This window comes from Schistocerca nitens, chromosome 5 (genome assembly GCF_023898315.1).
Source record: "Schistocerca nitens isolate TAMUIC-IGC-003100 chromosome 5, iqSchNite1.1, whole genome shotgun sequence".
NCBI lineage: Eukaryota > Metazoa > Arthropoda > Insecta > Orthoptera > Acrididae > Schistocerca > Schistocerca nitens.
In genome coordinates, this window is record NC_064618.1 from 228496416 (window position 1) to 228522720 (window position 26305).

General features: G+C 39.3%; 1 protein-coding gene across 1 annotated transcript in view; it reads right to left on the reverse strand.

Annotated features, from left to right (window-relative positions):
* Positions 1-26305, reverse strand: part of LOC126260214 (breast cancer type 2 susceptibility protein-like) — a 169494-nt gene that overhangs the window by 88797 nt on the left and 54392 nt on the right. Inside the window, exon 5 of the mRNA XM_049957510.1 lies at positions 10804-10954. Within this exon, the coding sequence (XP_049813467.1) occupies positions 10804-10954 (151 nt within the window). The remainder of the gene's footprint in view (positions 1-10803; positions 10955-26305) is intronic.

The following is a 26305-nucleotide window of genomic DNA, read 5'->3' on the forward strand; positions in this document are numbered from 1 at the left end:
TCACATTCACGAAGACGTTCGGGGTTTGATGAATATTGTTTAAACACATTAATTCACAATGATCCAAGTCAGTGTACTCAATAACTGGCAAATGTGATGAACTGTGATCATTCCACTGTTGTGCGACATTTGCATGCAGTGAGGAAGATTCAAAAATTGGGTGTAAGGGTATCGCATGCTCTAACTCAAAAACAGAAGATCAGCAGGTGCCCATATGTGCATCTCTGCTTGCTCGTCACCAACTAGCTTGCGAACAACACTGACCAATCCTACCCTGTATCATTACTGGTGATGAGAAATGGTGTCTTTTTGCTAATGTAAGGAAAAGAAGGAATGGATGAGCCCAAACAAAGCAGCAACTCCCCATGCAAAGACCTGTACACATCCACAAAAAATAATCTTATGCATTTGGTGGAACAGCGACAGTGTGGTCTACTAAAAATTGCTTCCCTGAGGTGTAACCATCACTACTGACATTATTTTCAATAACTGAGATGTCTTGCAGATGATCAGGAAGGCTCCATGAAGTGATGCTACTCCGTGATAATGCCCGCCCACATTCTGTTAGACTAACAGAAAACACTATACACGAGTTTGGTTGGGAAATCATTCCACACCCACCTTATTCACCAGATCTTGCGCCTTCAGATTTTCACCTTTTCCACACTCTGTTGAACAATCTTCAAGGAACTTCCATTCTGGATGAAAATTTGCTCTGTATGTGGCTCAATGAGTTCTTTGCCTCCAAACCACATGATTTCTACAGCAGTGGAATTGAAAAGTTATCCTAGTGTTGGCAGACTGTTGTAAATAGTGAAGGAGAATATATTATAGATGAGTAAAGGTGCTGTTATGTGTATCTGTTGTGTTTATTAAACATATGGGAAAATGCTATGAACTTAAGCACCAACCCAATATAAACAATTTTTAATACAGAGTTATTTCTTGCCCACCCTTTATTTGTATACTGTCTGCAAACTGTGTTGCATATAAAGTCGACAAAAAAGAAGTAATAAATTAAAACACCATACCTGAAGCTGAATGCATGATAAGCAAAAAATGTACAAAGTGATAAACTTTTTCTTTTCATCATTTTGTGGGGGGAGTTAGCAAGAAAAAGTTTTGCAAAGGATTGAAATTATGTGTAAAGTTTGTTGGAATTTGATAAGGGCTCTCAGTCTCAAAAACTGTATAAATATGCAATAGGTATTTGTACACCATCAGTTAGGCAGCCTCAAGATGAACGTATGGTTATAACTGTAATACACACCCTGATGTGTCGTGAAGGTGTATTGCTATTTCGACTGTTCTTGTACTAATCCGAAGGTCACCCCTGATCTTAGTAAACACACACACAGTTAATCATGAGGGCTAGCCACAGGCAGAATGCTGCACCTGAATGCACTGCAGTATTTCACTTGAAAGTAAAGCACCAGCAGGGAGACATCTGTGAAGCATTAGACTGAACATTGATCATGCTATGAAGGACAATCATGATCAATGATTGGATCCACATCATCGCTTTTTGCACAGAAGGCTTGTCAAACAGGAAAGTTGCTTAATGTGTGCACTGGAGTCAAAGTGATGTGGTGTGGACATGGGTTCAGTTCCAGTTACAAGGTAGTGTTGAGGACCTACATGGCCCAGGCCATTCACACTTGGCAGCTGCACAGCATGAGCGATATTTATACCTATCAAGTCAAAGGAACTGTTGGCTGAGTGCTCCAGAACTGAATTTGGCATTCAAACAGGCTACAGAATGTCATTTATTGCATTAAACTGTTAGGAGAAGGTTGCATGCTGAGAATCTTCATTCCTGAGGTCCATGGCAAACATCATGTTGTACACTACAATAAGAAGGACTCTGTTATAGATGGGCAAGAAATCATGAAGAATTTTTATTTTCTGGGCCATGGATTTTGAAATAATGAGGGAGATGCAAAACTTTTGTTGGTCTGTGTACTTGTCTTATTGTGTGAAACTTTTAACATTAGATTACACCTCTTAATGAGTAGATTATGCCAGCATTTTAAATTTGGGCAATAATTGCATGAAATATTGAAAAACAGATATCTTTAGTCCCTGGAAGCCATTAGGTAGGTAACTTGCAACTGGTATTGGATTTCGGAATAGCTGTTCAGTAATAAAGGTTGTTTAAAAGACATGTTAACTGGTACTGGATTTCGGAATAGCTGTTCAGTAATAAAGGTTGTTTAAAAGACATGTTAACTAAGCAGCAAATCTGTATTACTAAGTGACAATCCCAGAGCCCAATATCTGTTTCAGGTTGCCTGTCTAATGGCATCCAATGGCAACAACAATTTCATTTTCAATACTTTGTTTAATTACTGAGAGAATTTAATAATTTAAAATGCTACCATAATTTACTCATTTCAAGGTCTAATCTTATGTTAAAAGTTTAACACAATAAGACATGTACTAAAGTTAGAAACTGTGCATTTGTCTTGAGGCAGCATGACAGACAGCGTGCAAATATCCAGACTTTATTCACCTGTATTTTAGAATGAGAGCACTTAGTGGAACTTTTTCTCGCAAACATTCCCCACAAAGTGATGAAAGGAAAAAAGTTAATACTTGCTAACTTTCTGAACTTTTTCTTCCTTAGATGCTCAATGTTGAATATTTAACACATTAAATCATTTGTAAAGTAATCAGATGTCTGAAGCTTTTTTTTTTTTTTTTTTTTTTTTTTTTTTCTCTCTTCATGGGAGTTTGATTCTTTAAAGAATCAGGGGTTTACTGGTTGTGAATCTGAAGGGAGTCCACTTGGCTCTGAAGTTTCACTCAGTTTTAATGATTTCAATTGTTTCTCGATGCTGCGGACATTAATATCTACATCACTCATCTTTGGAATGGTTCTAAAATTAAACTGAGGCAATACTACTGGATCTTCCTTTATGGAGGCACATTTGAAAAGGAAGTTCTGCATTTACACTTTTGCTTTTGCTGCTCTAAGTTCGGATTCTGTGCCATCCATGACTATCTGGGTACTTAAGTTGATGCCAGTGATAGGCATTACATATGACCAGAATTTCTTTGAATTTTGCATGAGGCCTTTCCATAAAATCCTGCTTTAGTAGCCATTGGAAGCTTCACACATTGCACTTTTGACAGCCAGACACATTTCATTTAGTATCTCTTTCTGCCTGTAGCCTTATGGCTTGTTTTCCACCTGTTGCTCTTCGTATACAAAGATTGTATACTGTGGAGGATTACACCTTATGTGAACTATTCACTCGAAACAAAGGTTAAAAGATGCCTATCTTGTATCTTGCATGTTTTTATTGGCTGTATTGAGAGTTGCATCTCTTGCAGTATTGGCCAGCCCAAGTCTCTCTATGAATTAAAAAAAATTCTGAATATAAATTTTCCTATTTATAAAAATTAAATAATTGAGTGATGATGTACAACAGTAATATCCATGCTTGACATTATCAAGTTAGGGGCAATCTAGATTAATGTAGAAACATAAGTATAACTTCAAACAGCCAAGATCGCTATATATGCTGTACATCAATGATCATGGCTGTTTGAAGTTCTACTTCTGTTTCTACATGTACAACAATAAATGATGGCTATCTTTCGAGGTCTGCACTACTGCAGTTATGACAGGGTGGTGCAACGTATATTAAAATATTAGCTGTAGATATTTTTTCTGTATCTGTTCTCATTTTGTTTTTATTACCAAAAGGAACTTACTTTCTCAATACACTGCATATATGACTTTTGAACTGTTGCTTCCAACATACACTGGTGTCCAAAATTAAAGCACAAATGAAAATTTTGCTAGGTTCTATTTAATTTCCCACAAAACAGTATACACACATGATAGTAAAGTAGAAACCATGTAAAGAATACATAACGTAAACAACTACAACATGCATAATGGTATACAAATTGTTCTTTGTTTTTTCCAACTAAACAGATTTGCACAAATAATCCGACTACTGGTTATGTGCACAGTATGGGGTGTGAAAATATCTGGCAGCAATACAGGCATGATAATGACAGGGCATGCTGTGAATGATGTCATCAATCTCATGTTGAGGCAATAATGCCCATTCCTCCTGCAGAGCCGCTTGCAAGTCTTGGAGAGTTGTAAGTGAAAGTTGATGTGATGCAACCCGTCTCCCCATGCATCCCAGACATTTTCTATGGGAGTCAGATCGGGAGAATGAGCAGGACCCGTCATGGGTCCAATATCTTCCATTTTCAAGAAAACAACAACCACCCTTGCTCTATGAAGTCGAGCATTATCGTCCACCAATGCAAAGTCTGGGACCATTGCACCCTGCAAAAACTGCACACAATGTCCCAAGATCTTGTCATGATACCTGACAACAGTTACACCTTGCCTACTCATCTGTAAAGATTCGTGAAGAGGTGTTTGTGTGGTTAACACAATCCCTGTCGACACCAGTAGGGATCCTCCTCGATATTGGTCTCTATCCACAGTGTTTGGGTCATGAAATTGAGTTCCATATTCCCTTCAGATGTGAATCCATTGAGAATCACTCTCCAGACAATATTGGGGATCATCTTTGAAAAAAACATTGGCCCCCTATTCAACTGTCCAAGTGGCATGCTGACAACTTCACTCTAGTTCCCTTCCATGAAGACGCATCAGAGGTACACATACAGCAGGTCTCCGACAAGAAAGGCCACTCTGCCAAAGCCTTCTGTACACTGTTTGCCTCCATACAACATGTCCAGTCAATGCTGCAGGGTCAGATGGCAGTTGCCATGCAGTACTAAGGCGGTACCGTTGCGTCCATACAGCCAAATAATGGTCCTCTCTTCCTGAGTTCACAAATGGTCGGCTCTTTTCTGGTCTTTGGGATACAGTTTCAGTGTCTATAAACTGTTGCCACATCAAAGAAACAACAGAACTATTCATGTTAAGCCACTGGGCCACATCAATTTGTGATTGTCCTGCTTCTGTTCTTCCTATGGCCTTCCACCGCAGACAGTCTGGTAGGAGTCTTCTCCATGCCATACTGCACTGTCTGTGACTGTGTACACAGCAATTTTGGATGAAGGACTACCCGGTAAACACTATCATGTTTGATAGATGCCTGATGTGATCGTTGGTGTGGTTGTCTGCTGACCGGAATGCCACCTTCTATGCAGAACACAATTGTACAGACATATGTTCACAGTTTGTATGATTATATCGTGAATTACACACAGAACAGGGAAATAGCAGTTTTTTGCTTTAATTTTGGACACTAGTGTAGATGGACAGCTCTCCTTAATTGTGGTAAAACACAATTATTATAGCAATAGGAACATGTTGTCTTGTTGCAAGTTACAGGTTGTCAATCTCAGCAAATACAGGCTGGTCCTGAACTACATTTAAAATGCTATGAAGTGCACATACCTGTGCAAAGTGGCATAGAAAATATTTGACAAATTACACTGGTGTCCAAAATTAAAGCAACAAACCACTGTTTCTCTGTCCTGTGTCCAATTCACGATGTAATCTTAAAAACTGTCAACAAATGTCTGTACTATTGTGTTCTGCACGGAAGATGGCATCCAACCAATGGATAACAACACCAACGATGACGTCAGGTCACCTATCAAAGATGGTAGTGTTTACATCCTCAATCGCTGTGTACACAGTCACAGACGATGCAGTATGGCACAGAGAAGATGCCTACCAGACTCCCTGCGGTGGTGGGCCATAGAAAGAATGGAAGCAGGATAGTGGCAAACTGAAGTGGCCTGATGGCTTAATGTGAATCATTCTGCTGTTTCTTGGATGTGGCGACAGTTTGTAGAGACCAAAACCGTATCCCGAAGACCAGAGCAGGCCAAACACATGTGACATCAGAAAGAAAGAACTGTTATTTGGCTGTAGGGGCATGACGGTACCACCTTAATGTTGCACAGCAGCTGTCATATAACCTGGCAGCATCTACTGTAAGTGTTGTATCAAGACAAACGGTGTAAAGAAGGCTTCGGCAAAGTGACCTTTCCTGTTGGAGACCTGCTGTATGTGTAGCTCCGATGAGTCTTCATAGAACGGAATGTCTAGAGTGGAGTCATCAACATGTCACCTGGAAGGACGAACAGTGGATCAATGTTCATTTTGCAGATGAGTCCCGAATTGGCTTGGAGTGTGATTCTCAATGGATTCGCATTTGGAGGGAATGTGGAATACTATTTTGCGACCCAAACATTGTCGAAAGAGACTGATATCAAAGACGGTCCCTGATAGTGCGGGTATGAATTATGGCGAGCACTCGAACATCTCTTCATGAAATTGTACGGGTGACTCAGCATGGTTTAACTGCTGTCAAGTATTGTGATAAGATCTTGAGACCTCATGAGTGGTTGTTGCAAGGGACTGAGGGACCAGACTTCATATTGATGGACGATAATGCTTGACCTCATAGAGCCCACACATTCCTAAAACTGGTTAATGTGCTCAGTACAGAGTCTGACTACCTCTGGCAGCAATGTTGAAGCAATAACGCTCATTCTTCCTGCAGATCTGCTCACAAGTCTTGGAGAGTGGTTGATGGATGCTGACATGTTGCAGCCCGTCTCCCTAGTGCATCCCACACATGTTCTGAGGGATTCAAATTGGGAGAGCAAGTAGGTCATGCCATGTGTGCACTGCTTGCTCTCCCAACTTGAATTCCTCAGAACATGTCTGGGATGCACTAGGGAGATGGGCTGCAAGATGTCAACTTCCATCAACAACTCTCCAAGACTTGTGAGCAGATCTGCAGGAAGAATAAACGTTATTATCTCAACATGAGATCAATGATGTCATTCACAGCATGCCCCTTTGTCATCATACCTCTATTCCTGCCAGATGTGGTCAGACTCTGTACCGAGCACATTAACCAGTTGTGGAAATATGAGGGCAAATACATTAAGTTGGAGAAAATGAATAACATTTTTGTCTACCATTATGTATGTTGCAGTTGTTTACATTCTGCATTCTTCACATTGTTTCTACTTTACTATCAACTGGGTATACTGTTTTATGGAAAAATAAACACAATCTTACAAAATTTCCATTTGTTTCTTTAAGTTTGGACACTAGTGTATATCATATTGTAACTCAGAAGGACATCAATCACTCTTGACCACAAACTCCTCAAATGTTTTTACTGACAGCTTCATGACATGGAAGAAGAATTACGTATATAATATTTGTGTTAACATGAGCTAGTATAATGCAAACAGTCGTGGATATCATCCACACAATATGAAAGGTAGGTCACACTAAGTGAAGAAAGCGTTGCATGCAAATTTTTGTATGCACTTCTATGTGCGTCTGCAGAACAATTAAAATTACTTGTTAGTTGACATCTGTTACTTGTCATTACAATGTTGCCACATCAGCTACTGCAATATGCAAACACAGCGGGGTCACTTCACAAATGCTGAAACGCTATTATGTGTGGTGCAGTGCAATGCTGGGAGAGGGAGCCGTCAGGTATGACAGGAACATGAGATTCTCTGTTAACAGGTGATTTTAGTGACCAATGACTGAAATGTGACAGACGACGCGTTTTGTAACCCTGAATTTACACTCGTTTCCTAACCTAACCACAACCTTGTGATGTGCAATGTATCCGAGGAAATAAGGGTCAACAACCTGCAGCTGAACTATTAACCACACTTGTTTACTTAACGGCTGTTAAAGCTGACCTCCGAAAGCAAACTCAAGCCAGAAAAATTTCAGATTCAGTACTAAATGGAAACTGTAATTTCTTGCATTTAGTGGTTACCTGAAACTATCCTCACAATGGCTACATGACCTGATGTGATACCAGCTGATCAACTGATGAACATTCCTGAAGGGCACTCGATTACATCTGACAGGCAACAAGCGGGGGTGGCGGAAGGGGTGGAAATAAAAGTAAGAGCCAATAAAAAGTCAATACAATGTTGAAATTGATGATAAAATGGATTAAAAATTACAAAAAACACATTTAGACCAATTAATTGAATAAAAATAATAAAAGTACTTTTGATAATGATTTAAGAAGAAGGAAAAAAAAAAAAAAAACACCACCTTTTAAGATTTGAACCCAAGATATTCTGCGTCACAATTGTTGTATGAGGGTAATCCCAAAAGTAAGGTCTCCTATTTTTTTATAAGTACAGAAATCTGTTTGTGTGGCAGTTGGTCACACTGTTATGAAGAGTGCATCAGGCACTGTGTGTAAACATGCGCACACCGCACTGAGGCACTCAGTCTTGGCTTGGCAGCCATTGAGAATGGAGCGCCCATTGGATGTCACCGCCAAGTGAGAATTGTGTGAAGTTATTCGGTTTTTGAATGCAAAGGGCACTGCACCAATTGAAATCCATCGCCAATTGACAGAAGTGTATGGTGAGTCGTGCATGGTGTCAAAAATGTTCATAAGTGGTGTAGAGAGTTTGAAGGTGGTCGGACCGAAATTCACCACAAACAAAGGAGTGGGAGACCATCAATTTCTGAGGAGACAGTGTTGAAGGTTGAGCAAAGCATGTGTGAGGATCGGCAGATCACCCCGGATGATCTCTGCACGTTGGTTCCTGAGGTTTCCCGAAGCACCGCTCACAGAATTTTAATGGAAACACTGAACTACAGGAAGGTGTGTGCAAGATAGGTGCCATGCATGCTGACTGAGGACCATATGCGGCAATGTGTTGATGCTTCCCGCACATTTCTTCACCACCTTGCAGCCGAACAGGACAACTTTCTGGACTCAACTGTCACGGGTGATGAAACCTGGACATACCACTTTACACCTGAGACCAAGCAACAATCACGTCAGTGGCGGCATCCTTCTTTGCCAAAGCCGCGGAAATTCAAACATAGTCTGCCGGTAAATTCACGACAACCATTTTTTGGGATCAGAAAGGGGTATTGTTGGTCGACTTTATGCCCACTGGGACCACAATTAATGCTGACAGGTACTGTGAGACTCTGAAAAAACTCAAACGGACAATTCAGAACCGGAGAAGAGCAATGTGGAGCAAGGGCGGGCACATTCTCCATGACAACTCTCGCCCACACATCGCTCGGCAGCCCATTGCTCTCTGCAACAGTTTCAGTGGAACATAATCACCCACCCACCCTATAGTTCTGACTTGGTGCCCAGTGACTATCACCTGTTCCCTAGGTTAAAAGAACATTTGGCCGGAAAGCGATTCAGCTCCGATGATGAGGTGAAAGAAAAGGTTCATAACTTTCTGAACAGCATGGCGGCGAGCTGGTATGACATGGGCATACAAAAACTGCCACAGCGACTAAAAAAAATGCATCCACAGAAATGGTGATTATGTAAAAATAGCTAAATGTTCAAGCTGTAAACTGATGTAAACCATTGTAGAAATAAACAGGTCTATGTACATATAAAAAATAGGAGACCTTATTTTTGGAATTACCCTCATAACTTACCCATTACGCTACCCCACCACCTGTCATGACAGCATTTTATTTATTCCCCTATAGAACCAGTTGAGACGATTTATTGCCTTCAATAAGTTCATTCTCACGCAATGCCAAAATGCAAAATAAAAATCAAGATCCAAGCAACAACAACAAAGAAAGCTGACAAGGAACTGGAAGTGAACTGATCATTTGTTGTGGTAGTTTGGCAACAGTGAACAGTTCAGGCGTGACACTGAGCCTTCTGATTGGAGGAAACCAGCTCCAATGCATGAAGTGTTAACAAGCTAGTAATCTTAATTAGACTATAGTGTGTGTGATAGATTGTTCGTAGCATAGTGTTACATTATAGTTATGTTTTATGAGTGGTAACATGTATGACTTCTTTAAAGGTAATAAAGTACAGAAGAAACATTATTCATAAAGTTGCTCTTTCAACGCAAGTGGCTGTCAGTACAAACCATAAAAATCTCAATTGTCAAGGAATTGCTACTAGTTCTACAAGTTATGGGCCAACATATTTAAAATAATGTATTCTATCTCTTTTTACATAGGGAACCACTATATAACATTAGTACCTACAATTCATGATCCCTGTTCTGTTCTGATGTTCTATACTGTGTAATGGGTTCGTTTGGGTAAATGCCAATCACACCTTAATTCTTTCATGTTAACCAGCACACTTATACTGAGATAGCAAAAAACGCCTCGTAATACTGTGCAAAAAGCGTATGATGACTCAAATAAGCATTCTCCTCTATCCCTAAATGACAGATCTTCTTCGTTACAGATAAAAGTCTTGTCAACACCCAGGTCGTCAGACATAGGTCACTATCCTGATGGACACAAATGAGAAAAGATGTTGTGCTTGTCTTTTTAGAACAAACATTCTAGCACCCGCATAGCGCTACTTCAGGAAGCCGCAGAAAGCCTAAGGATGGCTGTACCAGAGCTTAAGATCAATTCCAATCAAATACAAGTCCAACATCTTAATTACAGTTCCACCTTATTTGGCTGTTTCAGATCTGTGTTGCATGGACAACAAAGTCTAACAGTGAAACCTAATAACAGTTTGTGAGAAGCAACACAACACAGGTAGAATGTCTGACTGGTAAATAGGTCAAGATTCATGTAAAACCACAACGGATATCCAGCACAAAAATCAAAGAAAGAACATTTGCAAAGCAATGTTGAAGAATGGACATAAAAGTAACAAATGTCTTACACTAAAACAATAAGTAAATAAATAAAAAAAACAGACAGACAATAATTACATTAAATTACACAACCTGCTCATGATTTTTGAGATACAGCAGATTGTAAAACATAGTCATCAAAATGGGGAATGAAGACAACACACAGAGAACACTATGAATCACCTTGATTACATCTGCAACACAAAGTACCATACGCTTGCCTGGCGCATCATCGTGCTCCATGATTCTCCTTAAAGCAGATCGCTGACACATATCGATTTCACGGTCATAGCGATACTTGAGTTGCAGAAGCAGCACACGAGGAGTCAGATATCTAAAACATTTTTGTACATTCATAAATAAAAAATATTTGACTAAATATTGTTAGTCAAGACTTAAATGAGAAACATTCAAGTCCTAGTAAGAATATGGTGATCAAAACAGCTACAAAAAAAATCATTTACCAAGCAGAATCATAGACATATAACACATCTGACAGCAGAGGGGTAAGGGTTGAACGAAAGGTGATTAATGTGGCAACAGCAACAAACACTATGCAAACCACCAGCAACAAACACACAGCTGGCACAAGCACAGAGCATTTTATTGTTGATTTCCACTGGACTTGTCCTGCTGTGTTACTCCTGACCTGTGGCCCAGAGTGACTTTCCTTATCGCAAGTATTGTGAAGCCTAGTGCGTGGTTGGATCAGGTGATTGACAGCATAGGGGAGTTATGCAGGAATTTAATGAGAGGATCAGGTAGTGACTGTGAGTGGAGCAGGGAATATTATGTAAGTCGTGACCTGGAACAGATAGCTACTCAAACTGGTGGCACTAATGTGCATTTCATGCAACTGTTCCAGCGTCATGATCGGCTTGATCTTAATGCGGCTGTTAGGCATGGAGAAGGTGCTGATGACAGAGGGCATGGGTCACATTCCAGTGGTGCCAGTTGAGTTTATCAATAGATCGGCTTTCACTAGGCATGGCCTGCACCTCAATATGTATGGGAAGGGGAGGCTGGCAAAGCTTACAGGCGACAGTGCACTGGGTGGTGGTGGTGGTGGTGGTGGGGGTGGCGGTGGTTGTGGTTGTGGTGATGGTGGTGGTGAGGTCACTCATGGAAAAATTCCTGTGGTATTTGGTGTTAGAGCTGCACCATTTTTTAGATTGAAGTCAGCTGATAAGTATACCTGCTTAAAGGAAGCCCCTCTAAGGAATCACCTTCAGAGGTCAGGTATCCACATAGAGAAGGAATTAACATATTTCATCAAAATATAAGAGGTTTTAGATATAATGTTAGTGAACTGCTTATAGATATTGACTCTGACATTATATCAGAGCACCACTTAAATAATTTGACAATTCAGAGGCTTCTTATACCAGGATATGGATTAGCTGGCTGTTTTTCAAGGAGTTCCTTACGGGGTGGGGGAGTGGCTATGTACGTAAAAAAAAAAAAAGAAAGAAAGAAAGAAAGAAAGAAAGAAAGAAAGAAAGAAAGAAAGAAAGAAAGAAAGAAAGATAGTATTCCATTTGAGTCCATAGACACATCACGGCACTGCACTGAACTGAACAGATATTTGAATGTTGTGCAGGGGCAGCTGAATTTAGTGAAACTAAACTTCTAATTGTTTTTGTTTATAGGTCCCCTTACTCTGACTTCAGAGCATTTCTGCTCAAGCTAGAGAGGGTTCTTGGTTCGCTTTATAGGAAGTACCAGAAATTAGTTATATGTGGTGACTTCAATATTAATTTTGTATATGACTGAGAAAGAAAAAGGATATTGTTAGATCTCCTAAACTCATATGATCTGATGCAGACTGTGTTTTTTCCAACTAGAGTGCAGAGGAACAGTAGCACAGCCATAGACAATATTTTTATTCATTCTTCATTACTAGTGGACATACTGATAGTAAAAGGGTGAATGGCCTTTCAGACCATGATGCATAAATTTTAACACTAAAAGGCTGTTGTACTCAAACGAATGTCAAATATAATTACAAACTACTTAGGAAAGCTAATCCAATGGCAGTAGAGTTTTCTAAACCTTGTTAAGGAACAAGAGTGACAGGATGTTCATACTGCCAATAACATAGATGACAAATACAATGCTTCCCTTAACACATTTCTCATGCTCTTTTGGGAGTTGCTTTTCAGTATACCGCTCTAAATGGGGTATCCTAGCAGTAAAAGGCAGCCAGGGTGGCTGACTAACAGGATAAGGAAATCATGTACAACAAAGTGGGAATTATATCAAAATGTCAGAAGTAGTCACAATCAAGCTACAACAGTCCATTAAAAACAGTATTGTAAGGTTCTTAAACATGTTATTATGAAGGCGAAGAGTATGTGGTATGCAAATAGAATAGTAGCCAATTCACAGGATAAAATTAAAACAACACGGTCAGTTGTGAAGAAAGTGTCTAGTCATCAGGCACAAGGTCGAAGATATAAAGTCAGTTTGTAGTAAAAATATTTGTTGTTGTTGCTGTTGTTGTGGTGTTCAGTCCAGAGACTGGTTTGATGCAGCTCTCCATGCTACTCTATCCTGTGCAAGCTTCTTCATCTCCCAGTACCTACTGCAACCTACATCCTTCTGGATCTGTTTAGTGTATTCATCTCTTGGTCTCCCTCTACAATTTTTACCCTCTGCACTGCCCTCCAATATTAAATTGGTGATCTCTTGATATGTCCTCAGAATATGTCCTACCAACCGATCCCTTCTTCTAGCCAGGTTGTGCCACAAATGTCTCTTCTCCCCAATTCTGTTCAATACCTCCTCATTAGTTATGTGATCTACCCATAATCTTCAGCATCCTTCTGTAACACCACATTTCGAAAGCTTCTATTCTCTTCTTGTCCAAACTATTTATCGTCCACGTTTCACTTCCATACACGGCTACACCCCATACAAATACTTTCAGAAATTAGTTCCTGGCACGTAAATCTATACTCGATGTTAACAAATTTCTCTTCTTCAGAAATTCTTTCCTTGCCATTGCCAGTCTACATTTTATATCCTCTCTACTTTGACCACCATCAGTTATTTTGCTCCCCAAATAGCAAAACTCCTTCACTACTTTAAAAAAGTGTCTCATTTCCTAATCTAATTCCCTCAACATCACACGACTTAATTCGACTACATTCCATTATCCTCGTTTTGCTTTTGTTGATGTTCATCTTATATCCTCCTTTCAAGACACTATCCATTCCGTTCAACTGCTCTTCCAAGTCCTTTGCTGTCTCTGAGAGAATTACAATGTCATCGGCGAACCTCAAAGTTTTTATTTCTTCTCCATGGATTTTAATTCCTACTCCGAATTTTTCTTTTGTTTCTGTTACTGCTTGCTCAATATACAGATTGAATAACATCGGGGACAGGCTACAATTTTGTCTCACTCCCTTCCCAACCACTGCTTCCTTTTCATGTCTGTCGACTCTTATAACTGCCATCTGGTTTCTGTACAAATTGTAAACAGACTTTCGCTCCCTGTATTTTACCCCTGCCACCTTCAGAATTTGAAAGAGAGTATTCCAGTCAACATTGTCAAAAGCTTTCTCTAAGTCTACAAATGCTAGAAACGTAGGTTTGCCTTTCCTTAATCTATTTTCTAAGATAAGTTGTAGGGTCAGTATTGCCTCACGTGTTCCAACATTTCTATGGAATCTAAACTGACCTTCCCCGAGGTCGACTTCTACCAGTTTTTCCATTCGTCTGTAAAGAATTTGTGTTAGTATTTTGCAGCAGTGGCTTATTAAACTGATAGTTCGACAATTTTCACATCTGTCAACACCTGCTTTCTTTGGGATTTATGTTACTGATAAGTCAGATATGTGTACAGCATTTAACAATCATTTTTTGAGCATTGCTGGTGAGTTAAATAAAAACATAGTTTCTACAGGGAATCATATAACTCTCTTGGCAAATGCCTTTCTGAGACTGATGTCTGAAATACTCCTCTGTGATACTGACAAGGGTGAGATTGAGTCAATAATTAAATCACTGAAGCATAAGGACTCTTATGGATATGATGGAGTGCCTAGCAGAATACTAAAGTACTGTGCTGCACATGTTAGCCCTCTACTTAGCCATATTTGTAACTTTTCCTTTAGGAATGCTCAGTTTCCTGAATGTTTGAAGTACTCAGTAGTAAAGGCACTTTATAAAAAAGGAGAAAGAGATAATGTAGACAATTTTGACCTACTTCTATGCCATCAGTGTTTGCTAAAGCTATTGAAAAGGCTGTGTATGTAAGGATAATTGATCATTTTATATCGCATAATTTGCTATCAAATGTACAATTCGGCATTAAAAGTCATTTAACAACTGAAAATGATATATTCTCTTTTCTCTGTGAGGTACTGGATGGGTTAAACAAAAGGATTAGAATGCTAGGCACATTTTTTGATTTAACTAAGGTGTTTGTGTTGATCACAAAATACTGCTCCTTAAGTTGGACCATTATGGAACACTGGGAGTAGCTCACAATTGGTTCACCTCTTACTTTAACAACAGACAGCAAAAAGGTAATTATTCACATTGTTGAGAATGGCTGTGATGCGAAGTCTGAGTGGAGTACGGTCAAATGGGGGCTGCCCCAGGGATCAGTGTTGGGGCCACTCCCGTTCCTTATTAATGTAAATGATATGCCCTCTAGTATTATGGGTAACTCTAAAATATTTCTGTTTGCTGATGACACTAGCTTAGTCGTAAAGGATGTTGTTTGCAATACTGGTCCGGTTTCAAATAGTGCAGTTCACGACATAAGTTCATGGCTTTTAGAAAATAAACTAACACTAAATCACAGTAAGACTCAGTTTTTACAGTTTCTAACACAAAATTCAACTAAACCAGACGTTCTAATTACACAGAATGGACATATGATTAGTGAAACTGAAGAGTTCAAATTTCTGCATGTCCAGATAGATAGTAAACTGTCATGGAAAGCCCATGTTTAGGATCTCGTTCAAAGACTTAATGTTGCCATTTTTACTATTCGAACAGTATCTGAAGTAAGTGATTGTTCAACACAAAAATTAAGCTACTTTGCTTATTTTGATTCGCTTATGTCATATGGTATTTATGTTTTGGAGTAACTCTTTCCATTCTGAAAGGATTTTGTTGGCTCAGAAACAGGCGGTTCGGGTAATAAGTGATGTAAGTTCACAAACCTCTTGTCGACCCCTGTTCACTAGTTTGGGTATTTTGACATTGCCCTATCAGTATATATATTTTCTTTATGGTCGTTTCTTGTTAACAACATCAGTTTATTCTCAAGAATTAGCAGCTTTCATTCAGTTAATACTCGGCAGAAATCCAATCTGCATCTGCATCACTTTTCCTTAACTCTTGTGCAGAAAGGTGTTCAAATACTGTTGCATCCATTTTCAATAAGCTACCACAGAATTCAAAAATCTTTGAAGTAATCCATGCACTTTCAAATCGAAACTGAAGAGTTTCCCCATGGGTCAATAGTTCTATTCTGTTGAGGAGTTCCTTGAAAAATTAAGCTAATTCTTATGTTACGGTGTTGATTGCTTTTAGTTAAACATATGGCTTGACTTTTTTGGGTTCATAAACATTTTATTTAATCTGTTATTACTTTTACCCTGTAATTTCATGTACTGACACATTCCATGACCATGGAGATTTGCTCCTCAATATGGTCGTATGGAACAAGACGTGGAAATAAATAAATGTAAAGGTTGTGGAGCTCATGTGCACACGAGACACGCGTGGAGCAGTTCACAACATTTGTTCATAAATACTGATTCCGAGGTCAATAAGCTACATGTTTGTTTACTGGAAGCAAGTCAAAGCAAAGCTCCACCTTTCTGGCCTCAGAAAGGCCAGTTGGGACTGACTGACCACTGTCTCATCCTCAGCCAATGGTGACGTTTGAATGTACTATGGAGGGGTGTGGGGTCAGGGCACTGCTCTCCGAGTTGTTATTGGCTTTACATACTTCAGAGCTGGTACTTCTCACTCAAGTAGCTCCACAACTGGCATTACGAGGGTGAGTGGACCCCATTCAAGTCCTTCCACCAGGGAAAAATCACAGAAATTTAACCTGGGTCCTCCACTTGGCAGTCAGCTGCACTGACCACTTAGCTGTGGCAGCAGATGTTTATTGGAAGACTAAGCACTAAAAAGTATGCAGGTCCATCAGAAATTTTGATGGAATTCATTTGCAGGGGAGGAAAAAATGGTTCACAGTCAAATAAATCTGTCAGTTTCACTGCAGCAACTTCAGACATCAACAATGATGCAGCTTTCAATTTTCATTTAATATTTTCAGACACAATTTCTTAAGAAACAAGCATTTTATTCAGTTTCAGTCAAACTACGAATTTCTGTATGAACATTATTGATTTCAACTGGAATTTGTCATCCTCTCCAATCAATATCACAGGGAAGGGGAGTTAGATATGAAGCTCCCACTGAAGGACTCTCGAACGATGTAAATACAAATACTTGCACTATTAGAATATGTCATGTAGAAGAAGGTGTAATTAGGTGAATGACGAACACTAACTTCACTGAACAATGGTTTATTCAGCACTTGCACATACAAGAGCACGGAGCGAACTGCCTCTGGCCAGAACACATACAGTATATTGTTGTTGTTGTGGTCTTCAGTCCTGAGACTGGTTTGATGCAGCTCTCCATGCTACTCTATCCTGTGCAAGCTTCTTCATCTGCCAGTACCTACTGCAACCTACATCCTTTTGAATCTGCTTGGTGTATTCATATCTTGGTCTCCCTCTACGATTTTTACCCTCCACGCTGCCCTCCAATATTAAATTGGTGATCACCTTGATGCCTCAGAACATGTCCTACCAATCAATCCCTTCTTCTAGTCAAGTTGTGCCACAAACTTCTCTTCTCCCCAATCCTATTCAATACCTCATCATTAGTTATGTGATCTACCCATCTAATCTTCAGCATTCTTCTGTAGCACCACATTTCGAAAGCTTCTATTCTCTTCTTGTCCAAACTATTTACCGTCCATGTTTCACTTCCATACATGGCTACACTCCATACAAATACTTTCAGAAACGACTTCCTGACACTTAAATCTATACTTGATGTTATCAAATTTCTCTTCTTCAGAAACGCTTTCCTTGCCATTGCCAGTCTACATTTTATATCCTCTCTACTTCGACCATCATCAGTTATTTTGCTCCCCAAATAGCAAAACTCCTTTACTACTTTAAGTGTCTCATTTCGTAATCTAATTCCCTCAGCATCTCCCGACTTAATTCGACTACATTCTATTATCCTCATTTTGCTTTTGTTGATGTTCATCTTATATCCTCCTTTCAAAATGCTATCCATTCCGTTCAACTGCTCTTCCAAGTCCTTTGCTGTCTCTGACAGAATTACAATGTCATCGGCGAACCTCAAGGTTTTTATTTCTTCTCCATGGATTTTAATACCTACTCCGAATTTTTCTTTTGTTTCCTTCACTGCTTGCTCAATATACAGATTGAATAACATCGGGGATAGGCTACAACCCTGTCTCACTCCCTTCCCAACCACTGCTTCCCTTTCATACCTCTCGACTCTTATAACTGCCATCTGGTTTTCTGTACAAATTGTAAATAGCCTTTCGTTCCCTGTATTTTACCCCTGCCACCTTCAGAATCTGAAAGTGAGTATTCCAGTCAACATTGTCAAAAGCTTTCTCTAAGTCTACAAATGCCAGAAACGTAGGTTTGCCTTTCCTTAATCTAGTTTCCAAGATAAGTCGTAGGGTTAGTATTGCCTCACGTGTTCCAATATTTCTACGGAATCCAAATTGATCTTCCCCGAGGTTGGCTTCTACTAGTTTTTCCATTCGTCTCTAAAGAATTCGCGTTAGTATTTTGCAGCTGTGACTTATTAAACTGATAGTTCGGTAATTTTCACATCTGTCAACACCTGCTTTCTTTGGTATTGGAATTATTATATTCTTCTTGAAGTCTGTGGGTATTTCACCTGTCTCATACATCTTGCTCACCAGATGGGACAGTTTTGTCATGACTGGCTCTCCCAAGGCCATCAGTAGTTCTAATGGAATGTTGTCTACTCCCGGGGCCTTGTTTCGACTCAGGTCTTTCAGTGCTCTGTCAAACTCTTCACGCAGTATCATATCTCCCATTTCATCTTCATCTACATCCTCTTCCATTTCCATAATATTGTCCTCAAATACATCGCCCTTGTATAGACCCTCTATATACTCCTTCCACCTTTCTGCTTTCCTTTCTTTGCTTAGAACTGGGTTTCCATCTGAGCTCTTGATATTCATACAAGTGGTTCTCTTTTCTCCAAAGGTCTCTTTAATTTTCCTGTAGGCAGTATCTATCTTACCCCTAGTGAGATAAGCCTCTACATCTTTACATTTGTCCTCTAGCCATCCCTGCTTAGCCATTTTACACTCCCTGTCAATCTCATTTTTGAGACTTTTTTGTATTGCTTTTTGCCTGCTTCATTTACTGCATTTTTATATTTTCTTCTTTGATCAAAGATACGGTATATATACAGTTACAAAACATTCCAGTACAATGATTCTTAACATTTGTGGATACTTCTAGAATGTACTCAAACCGAATACATAAATTAAAATTTTACAGTTCGGGTAAGTATTGAACTCACGACCCTCCATACAACAGTCTAGTATCACAACCACTACACCACAGCTTCTTTTGCGACAATACTGACAACAGTCAACACCTTCTTCAGTTTACATACTTGCTTTTCTTGATGTTGCATGAGATAATGTTTTTGGGTAACTTATGTAAGTCCGAATGAATATTTTCACTTCAGTACTGAGCTATCAGTACTGTTTGTGAAATTACTTTACGAATATCAAGTAGCTTATTACACATCATAGTGTACTTCTTACAATCCCATCACAGTTTGTCTACTCATCTATGAGATTCATGACAGTAAGATGGACTTATTTAAACTGAACAACAGTAGCAATTCAATACTAGGTAGGATTAACTTCTTTATGATGTGAGTACATCTTTAAGTTCTGCTCAAGAAGTTATTTGTCACTCTGGAACATAAATCTGTAGTAGGCCACTGAAATTGGAGACTATTAGTAAAAGGGGCATCCCTTTCCCATCCTGCAAACTCATACTCATTCCAGGAGTACATAATGTCACACAATTACGTTACAGAACTATACTTCACAGAAATAAACAGAACCACAGACAATATTGTTCACACAAGACTAGTTTAGATCTGCTTCATTGTGTTATAGTAATTGAAACTAACAAAAAATGGGACGGAGGTCTGCAAACTTTAATTGAAGTGGATGTCAGGATTATCCCTACTATATTGGCCAAGAGCTTCCCTCTCCTTTGCTCATTATTATCATGCAGTGTTAATGAGACCCTTACTGTATAGATGAAGTCTTTCCCAGAAATAAGAGGGGCCCATTGACAGACGATGATGTAGGAATGAAACTAACCTCAGAGCAAGGCAGTATACATGTGGGGGTCTCACAAGTATTGGTGCCATATCCTCTCTCGTTCTTATACTAATTAAATCATCTTCCTCCAACTTTAAAGCACAGTTTAAGAACTGTAATGTTTGCTGATGAAACATGCATACCAATTAAGGGTCCAAACTCTCCCTTAGTATATACAAATGGTAGCTGTAAGGCCTACAACTGGTTCACAGCAAACAGTTTTAAGTCTTCTCACACAGACTCATATTGGGCATCTTCAGTGAAGGAAAATGACTTCCTAGCACCAGAAGTAGATACTAATGTTCACATACTAAATAAAACACAGTGTGTAAAATTTCTTGGGCTCCAGCTACATAATATGTTAAAATGGAGTCAATGTTCTAAGCAAAAAGCTCAGATCAGCATGTTTTGCTTCCAGAAGTTTGATTACCTAAAGACAGGACTGTTGGCTTATTTTGCCTCTTTCCATTCCTTGTGGTCTTCTGAAATTGTTTTCTGGGGCTATGCTTCTCAAGTAAATGAAGTATTTATTCAGCAGAATAGTAAGAGTATTGTGTAAAGTAGGTAACTGAGCTTCTTGGAATTCTTACACTCAGTTTCCAGTAAATTTTCTCATTGATAGTATTTATATCTAAAAATAAAAATCAATTTCAGCTGAACTGTAAATTACAAATTCCCAACGCCAGAAACAAAAGTAATTTTCATGTAGACATTGCCTCAATGTCTAAGGTGCTGGCAGGAGCTATTCAACTAGGTTCCATCTAACACAAAGCAGAACACTGGTAGTCCCTGTCAATTAGGCATTATTCCTCGAAATTACCCAATGATGTAAAGGATTAAAAAATCATGTTAAATACCAAGCAAGTACTGTAAGTTGTCTGTTTTTACAAGAGAAGGAAACTGCATGAAATGGTTAAGACACACAAAGCAACATAACTGATCTTATAATATATATATATATATATATATATATATATATATATATATATATATATATATATATATATATATATATATATATATATATATATACGAGGGTCGGTCAAAAAGTAATGCCTCCCATTTTTTTTCTACTTAAAGAAATTAAGTTAAGTGAAAAATTTGAATTTGGCGCCATTCCTCAAACCTTCTTCTGCAATCCACTGCAGTAGTAACTTTCTGTGTCAACAGGTGGCAGCACAGCAGAAGTTTGTAAGATGGCCGACATCGATGTTCGTTTGAGACAGCGTTGTGTGATTGAATTCTTGAATGCAGAAGGTGAAACGCCCATACGCATTCATGAAAGACTGAAGAAGGTGTATGGTGTTGTGACAGTGGATGTCAGCACTGTTAGATGATGGGTTCGTCGTTGTAAGGAAGCTGAAGGGCAAACACCGTTGACTGACGAAAAGCGGAGCGGCAGGCCGGTGAGTGCAGTGACCCCACACAACATTCAGCAAGTTGATGACATCATTCGTGGTGACCGTCGGGTGACTGCAGATGAAGTGTGTCGCATTATTTCTCTTAGTAAAGGCAGTGTGATCACGATTATTAAACAATTGGGGTACTCAAAAGTTTGTGCACGGTGGGTTCCAAGAATGTTAACCGAGTAACCGATCAGAATCAAGAGGCAAGGAAAACAATAGCCTCCCAACACTTGCAGCACTTCCGTTTGAAGGGAGATGAGTTTCTGAAAAAAATTGTGACCGGGGACGAAACATGGGTGCATTTTTTTGAACCCGAATCAAAGAGGCAGTCAATGGAGTGGCGTCACACAAGCTCGCCGAGGAAGAAAAAATTCAAAACTATGCGATCGGCAGGGAAAGTTATGGCAACAGTTTTCTTGGATACAGAGGGTGTGATTCTGGTTGATTTTTTGGAGCAGGGATGCACAATAAATTCTGTTCAATACGTCACAACCCTCAAAAAACTTAAAGCACGTCTTCAGCGAGTTCGCCCAACAAAATCAATGGCAGATGTTTTTCTTTTGCATGACAATGCAAGACCACACACCAGTCGTCACACCTCTGACGAGATTGTCAAAATTGGATGGGAAGTTTTGCCTCATCCCCCATACAGCCCTGACCTGGCACCATCAGACTTCCATCTGTTCGGGCCACTAAAAGAAGCTCATCGTGGGATTCATTTTGAAGATGAGGAGGCCGTCAAAACATCCGTGCGTCAATGGCTTAGGAAGCAGAGCTGTGATTTTTACCGTGCTGGGATACATGCCCTTGTTCAAAGATGGACCAAAACTGTAGAGATGGGCGGAGATTACATTGAAAAATGACAAAATGATCCTCAATGTTGTGGTTTTCAACCTATGTAATTGCATTTAAATTTCCTGACAATTAAACGTAGAAAAAAACATAGGAGGCATTACTTTTTGACTGACCCTCGTATATATATATATATATATATATATATATATATATATATATATATATATATATATATATATATATATACAAAGATGATGTGACTTACCAAATGAAAGTGCTGGCAGGTCGACACACACACAAACAAACACAAACATACACACAAAATTCAAGCTTTCACAACAAACTGTTGCCTCATCAGGAAAGAGGGAAGGAGAGGGAAAGACGAAAGGATGTGGGTTTTAAGGGAGAGGGTAAGGAGTCATTCCAATCCCGGGAGCGGAAAGACTTACCTTAGGGGGAAAAAAGGACGGGTATACACTCGCACACACACACACATATCCATCCACACAGATATGTGTGGATGGATATGTGTGGATGGATATGTGTGTGTGTGCGAGTGTATACCCGTCCTTTTTTCCCCCTAAGGTAAGTCTTTCCGCTCCCGGGATTGGAATGACTCCTTACCCTCTCCCTTAAAACCCACATCCTTTCGTCTTTCCCTCTCCTTCCCTCTTTCCTGATGAGGCAACAGTTTGTTGTGAAAGCTTGAATTTTGTGTGTATGTTTGTGTTTGTTTGTGTGTCTGTCGACCTGCCAGCACTTTCATTTGGTAAGTCACATCATCTTTGTTTTTAGATATATTTTTCCTACGTGGAATGTTTCCCTCTATTATAACCATATATATATATATATATATATATATATATATATATATATATATATATATATATATATATATATATATATATATATATATATATATGAAAAAAAATGTGTTGACTTAAGAAGAATGACTAAAAATTCAAAACACGTCTGTGAAACGCCTAAAATTGATAATTTATGTAGTAAAATTAAATCTATATTGTCAATATTTAAAAAAGAAACCAGGAAATAAATTAAGTATTCCGAGGACCTATCTTTAGTTCCATTGATCATTTGCACTATAAATTGTAATGAGGTGGAACAATTCATTTTACATTTACATCACAAATTACTTTGTAAATATGACTAAATGTTGATCATTTTCCAAGTTTTTTAAGCGTATGTCCGTAAGCTAGTAATCTGTACCCACCACCTTTTACACATTACAACAACAGAAATCTTCTACGGAATAGAAGGAGTTGTCCAGGAGGAAATTTTTCAGTTTGTTTTTAAATTTTAATTTGCTGCCTGTCAGACATTTTATATCACTGGGTACAAGAAATAAAATTGTGGTTGCAGGATTGTGCACCCCTTTTTTGTTCTAAAGACTATCTTAATGTGGTGTACGAGATGTTATTTTCTCTTCTGGTATTGTATGAGCATCATTGTTCCTTTTGAACTGTAGCTGATTATTTGCAACAATCTTCATGAGGGAATAAATATACTGTGAAGCAGCAGTCAACATGCCTAACTCCTTAAACAGATGTCTATTAGATGATCACAGTTGAGCACCACACATTATTCTTACAACACACTACTAGGCAATAAAGACTTACTTCCTTAATGATAAGTTACGCCAGATTATTATTACATATAACATTTATGAATGAAAATATTCAATATATGTCATCTTAATGATTTGCCTCTCTCCAAGATTTGTAATGATCGTAAGTGCAAATGTGGCTGAACTAAATTGTTTTCTAAGAGTTCCAACATTTGCTTTTTTCAGTTTAAATTCTCATCAACATGGTCACCTAAAATTTTTGAATTTCCCACCCTATTTATTATTTTCTCACCATGTATTACACTTATTATTGGTGAAGTACCACTAGATGTGCAAAACTGAATATGATGAAAAGCTCTCGGATTTCCAGCCAGGTGGCAGTTTCATAATACTGCCACCCAGCTGGAAACCCAAGAGCTTTTCATCAGCTGTATATGCTAAGAAAGTCTACATTCAGAGAACTGAAAAGGTTGGTTTATTATTATTATTATTATTATTATTATTATCATTGAGAAAACCAGTCAATGATACTTTTAAGAACAGTATTCAACATAGCTTCTATTACTGTAAGTATGCTTGGATTCATTATAATAATAGTGGCATCCACAAAAAGAACTAATTCTGCTTGTTGTATATTAGGCGGTAGGCGGAAGATACAGTAATTTACATGTATGGGGAAAAATAGCAGACCTAAGATTGTGCATTGGGTAACCCCATATGCGATTTCTCCGCAGTCAGAATAATCTCCCCTGACTACATTGGCTGAATTAGTAAGTACAACTTTCTGCATCTGTTTCATTAGATATGAAATAATGCACTGGTTGGCTATACTATCAATTCCACAAAATCTGAGTTTATTTAGTAGAAGACTGTGGTGTCGTGTTCCCACTGTGCTTTAGGCTCGCGACTAACTATTGCGTTCTTATTGTGGAAGAAGTACGTTTTCTATGTTTATCATGTTTTTATTGAAGATCACTCAGGAAAGAACACATAACATAGGCAATGATTACACAATAATAACCAATGAAACGTTACAGGAAACATGGGTAGAACTCCCCAGAAACATTCTGTAAAATCAACAATGGAATAATTATAATGTAGCACATCGTTTAAAAGTCATAGAACGCTTGCGCGCCGCGGCAAGGAGTAAGTACATGACAGCGCACCCCGCAGTCGGCATGCGAACATCGTTGACACTTGTGTTCCGTCAGTTGCTCGTGGTTGCCAGTCACACAGCCCCTCACAGGAGAGTGGAGCGCTGTTGTTGCTGGTAACTGCCTCAGATGCTGTCCTTGAATCTGGTTGAAAAGTGTTGGTGTCAAAGGAGCTGCGTGAGGTGCTGGATTATCAACTGGCAGAAACACCGGTCAGTGGAGGGAACTGTACGCATCTAAAGATTCCTCCAAGACAAAAGGAGGTTTAACTCGGTTGACCGACACTGTGTTCCTTTTTCCATTCACTATAGAGCCCATCGTTTTGTCCCATCTTGTTATTATGCAGTGTGGTCCAGTGTAAGGTGGCATGAGTGCTGGTTTAATGCTGTCTTTGTGTAGAATGACATGGGTGCAATGCTTTAACTATTTATGTACAAACACATACGGTGTCCCATGTTGCGATGCCAGATGCAGTCGCATGTGTGAAATCCAATCCTGCAATTGGATTTTAAACTGGGACGACTGTGATAAGTTCCCCGGTGAGACACCTGGATCAATAAACTTGCCTGGTAACCACAGGGATTCCCCATAGACCAACTCATGCGGCACGGTCTGGCTTAGTGATGCTGCAGAGGCCGAGTAGCACTAAAGGAAGAGCCATGGTCCACTTCAATTCGTACCACATTAGGGCAGCTTTGAGGGACCGGTGCCACCATTCAACCATGCCATTGCTGGCTGGATGATAAATCGTTGTTACATGATGTGAAGCGCCGCCAAACTTGCTCAGCTGAGTAAACAATTCAGACTCGAACTGGCATCCTCTGTTACTTGTTATATGTAATGGACTGCCGAAACGAGCAACCCAGTTGGACATAAATGCAGCAGTCAGTGTTTCGGCAGAAATGTTGCCAATCAGAATAGCTTCTGTCCAGTAAGTGAATCTATCAATGATGGTTATCAAATAGCATTGACCCTCTGTGGGCGGTAAAGGTCCCATGACGTCCAAGTGGATGTGAGCAAACCTCTCAGTCGTGTCTGGGAATTTGCCTACTGGCGTGCGGACATGACGTGAAATTTTGCTGCGTTGACAACTGAATCAAGTGTGAGCCACTGACAGCACTCTTTTTGTATCCCTGGCCACACCTAACGATCAGATATGAGTTTCGTCGTTGCCTTTACCCCTGGATGATATAAATCATGGAGGTTATTAAATATTTGCTTACACAGGTCTGCCGGGACGAATGGACGCGCTTTGTTATTGGAGGTGCCGCAATATATC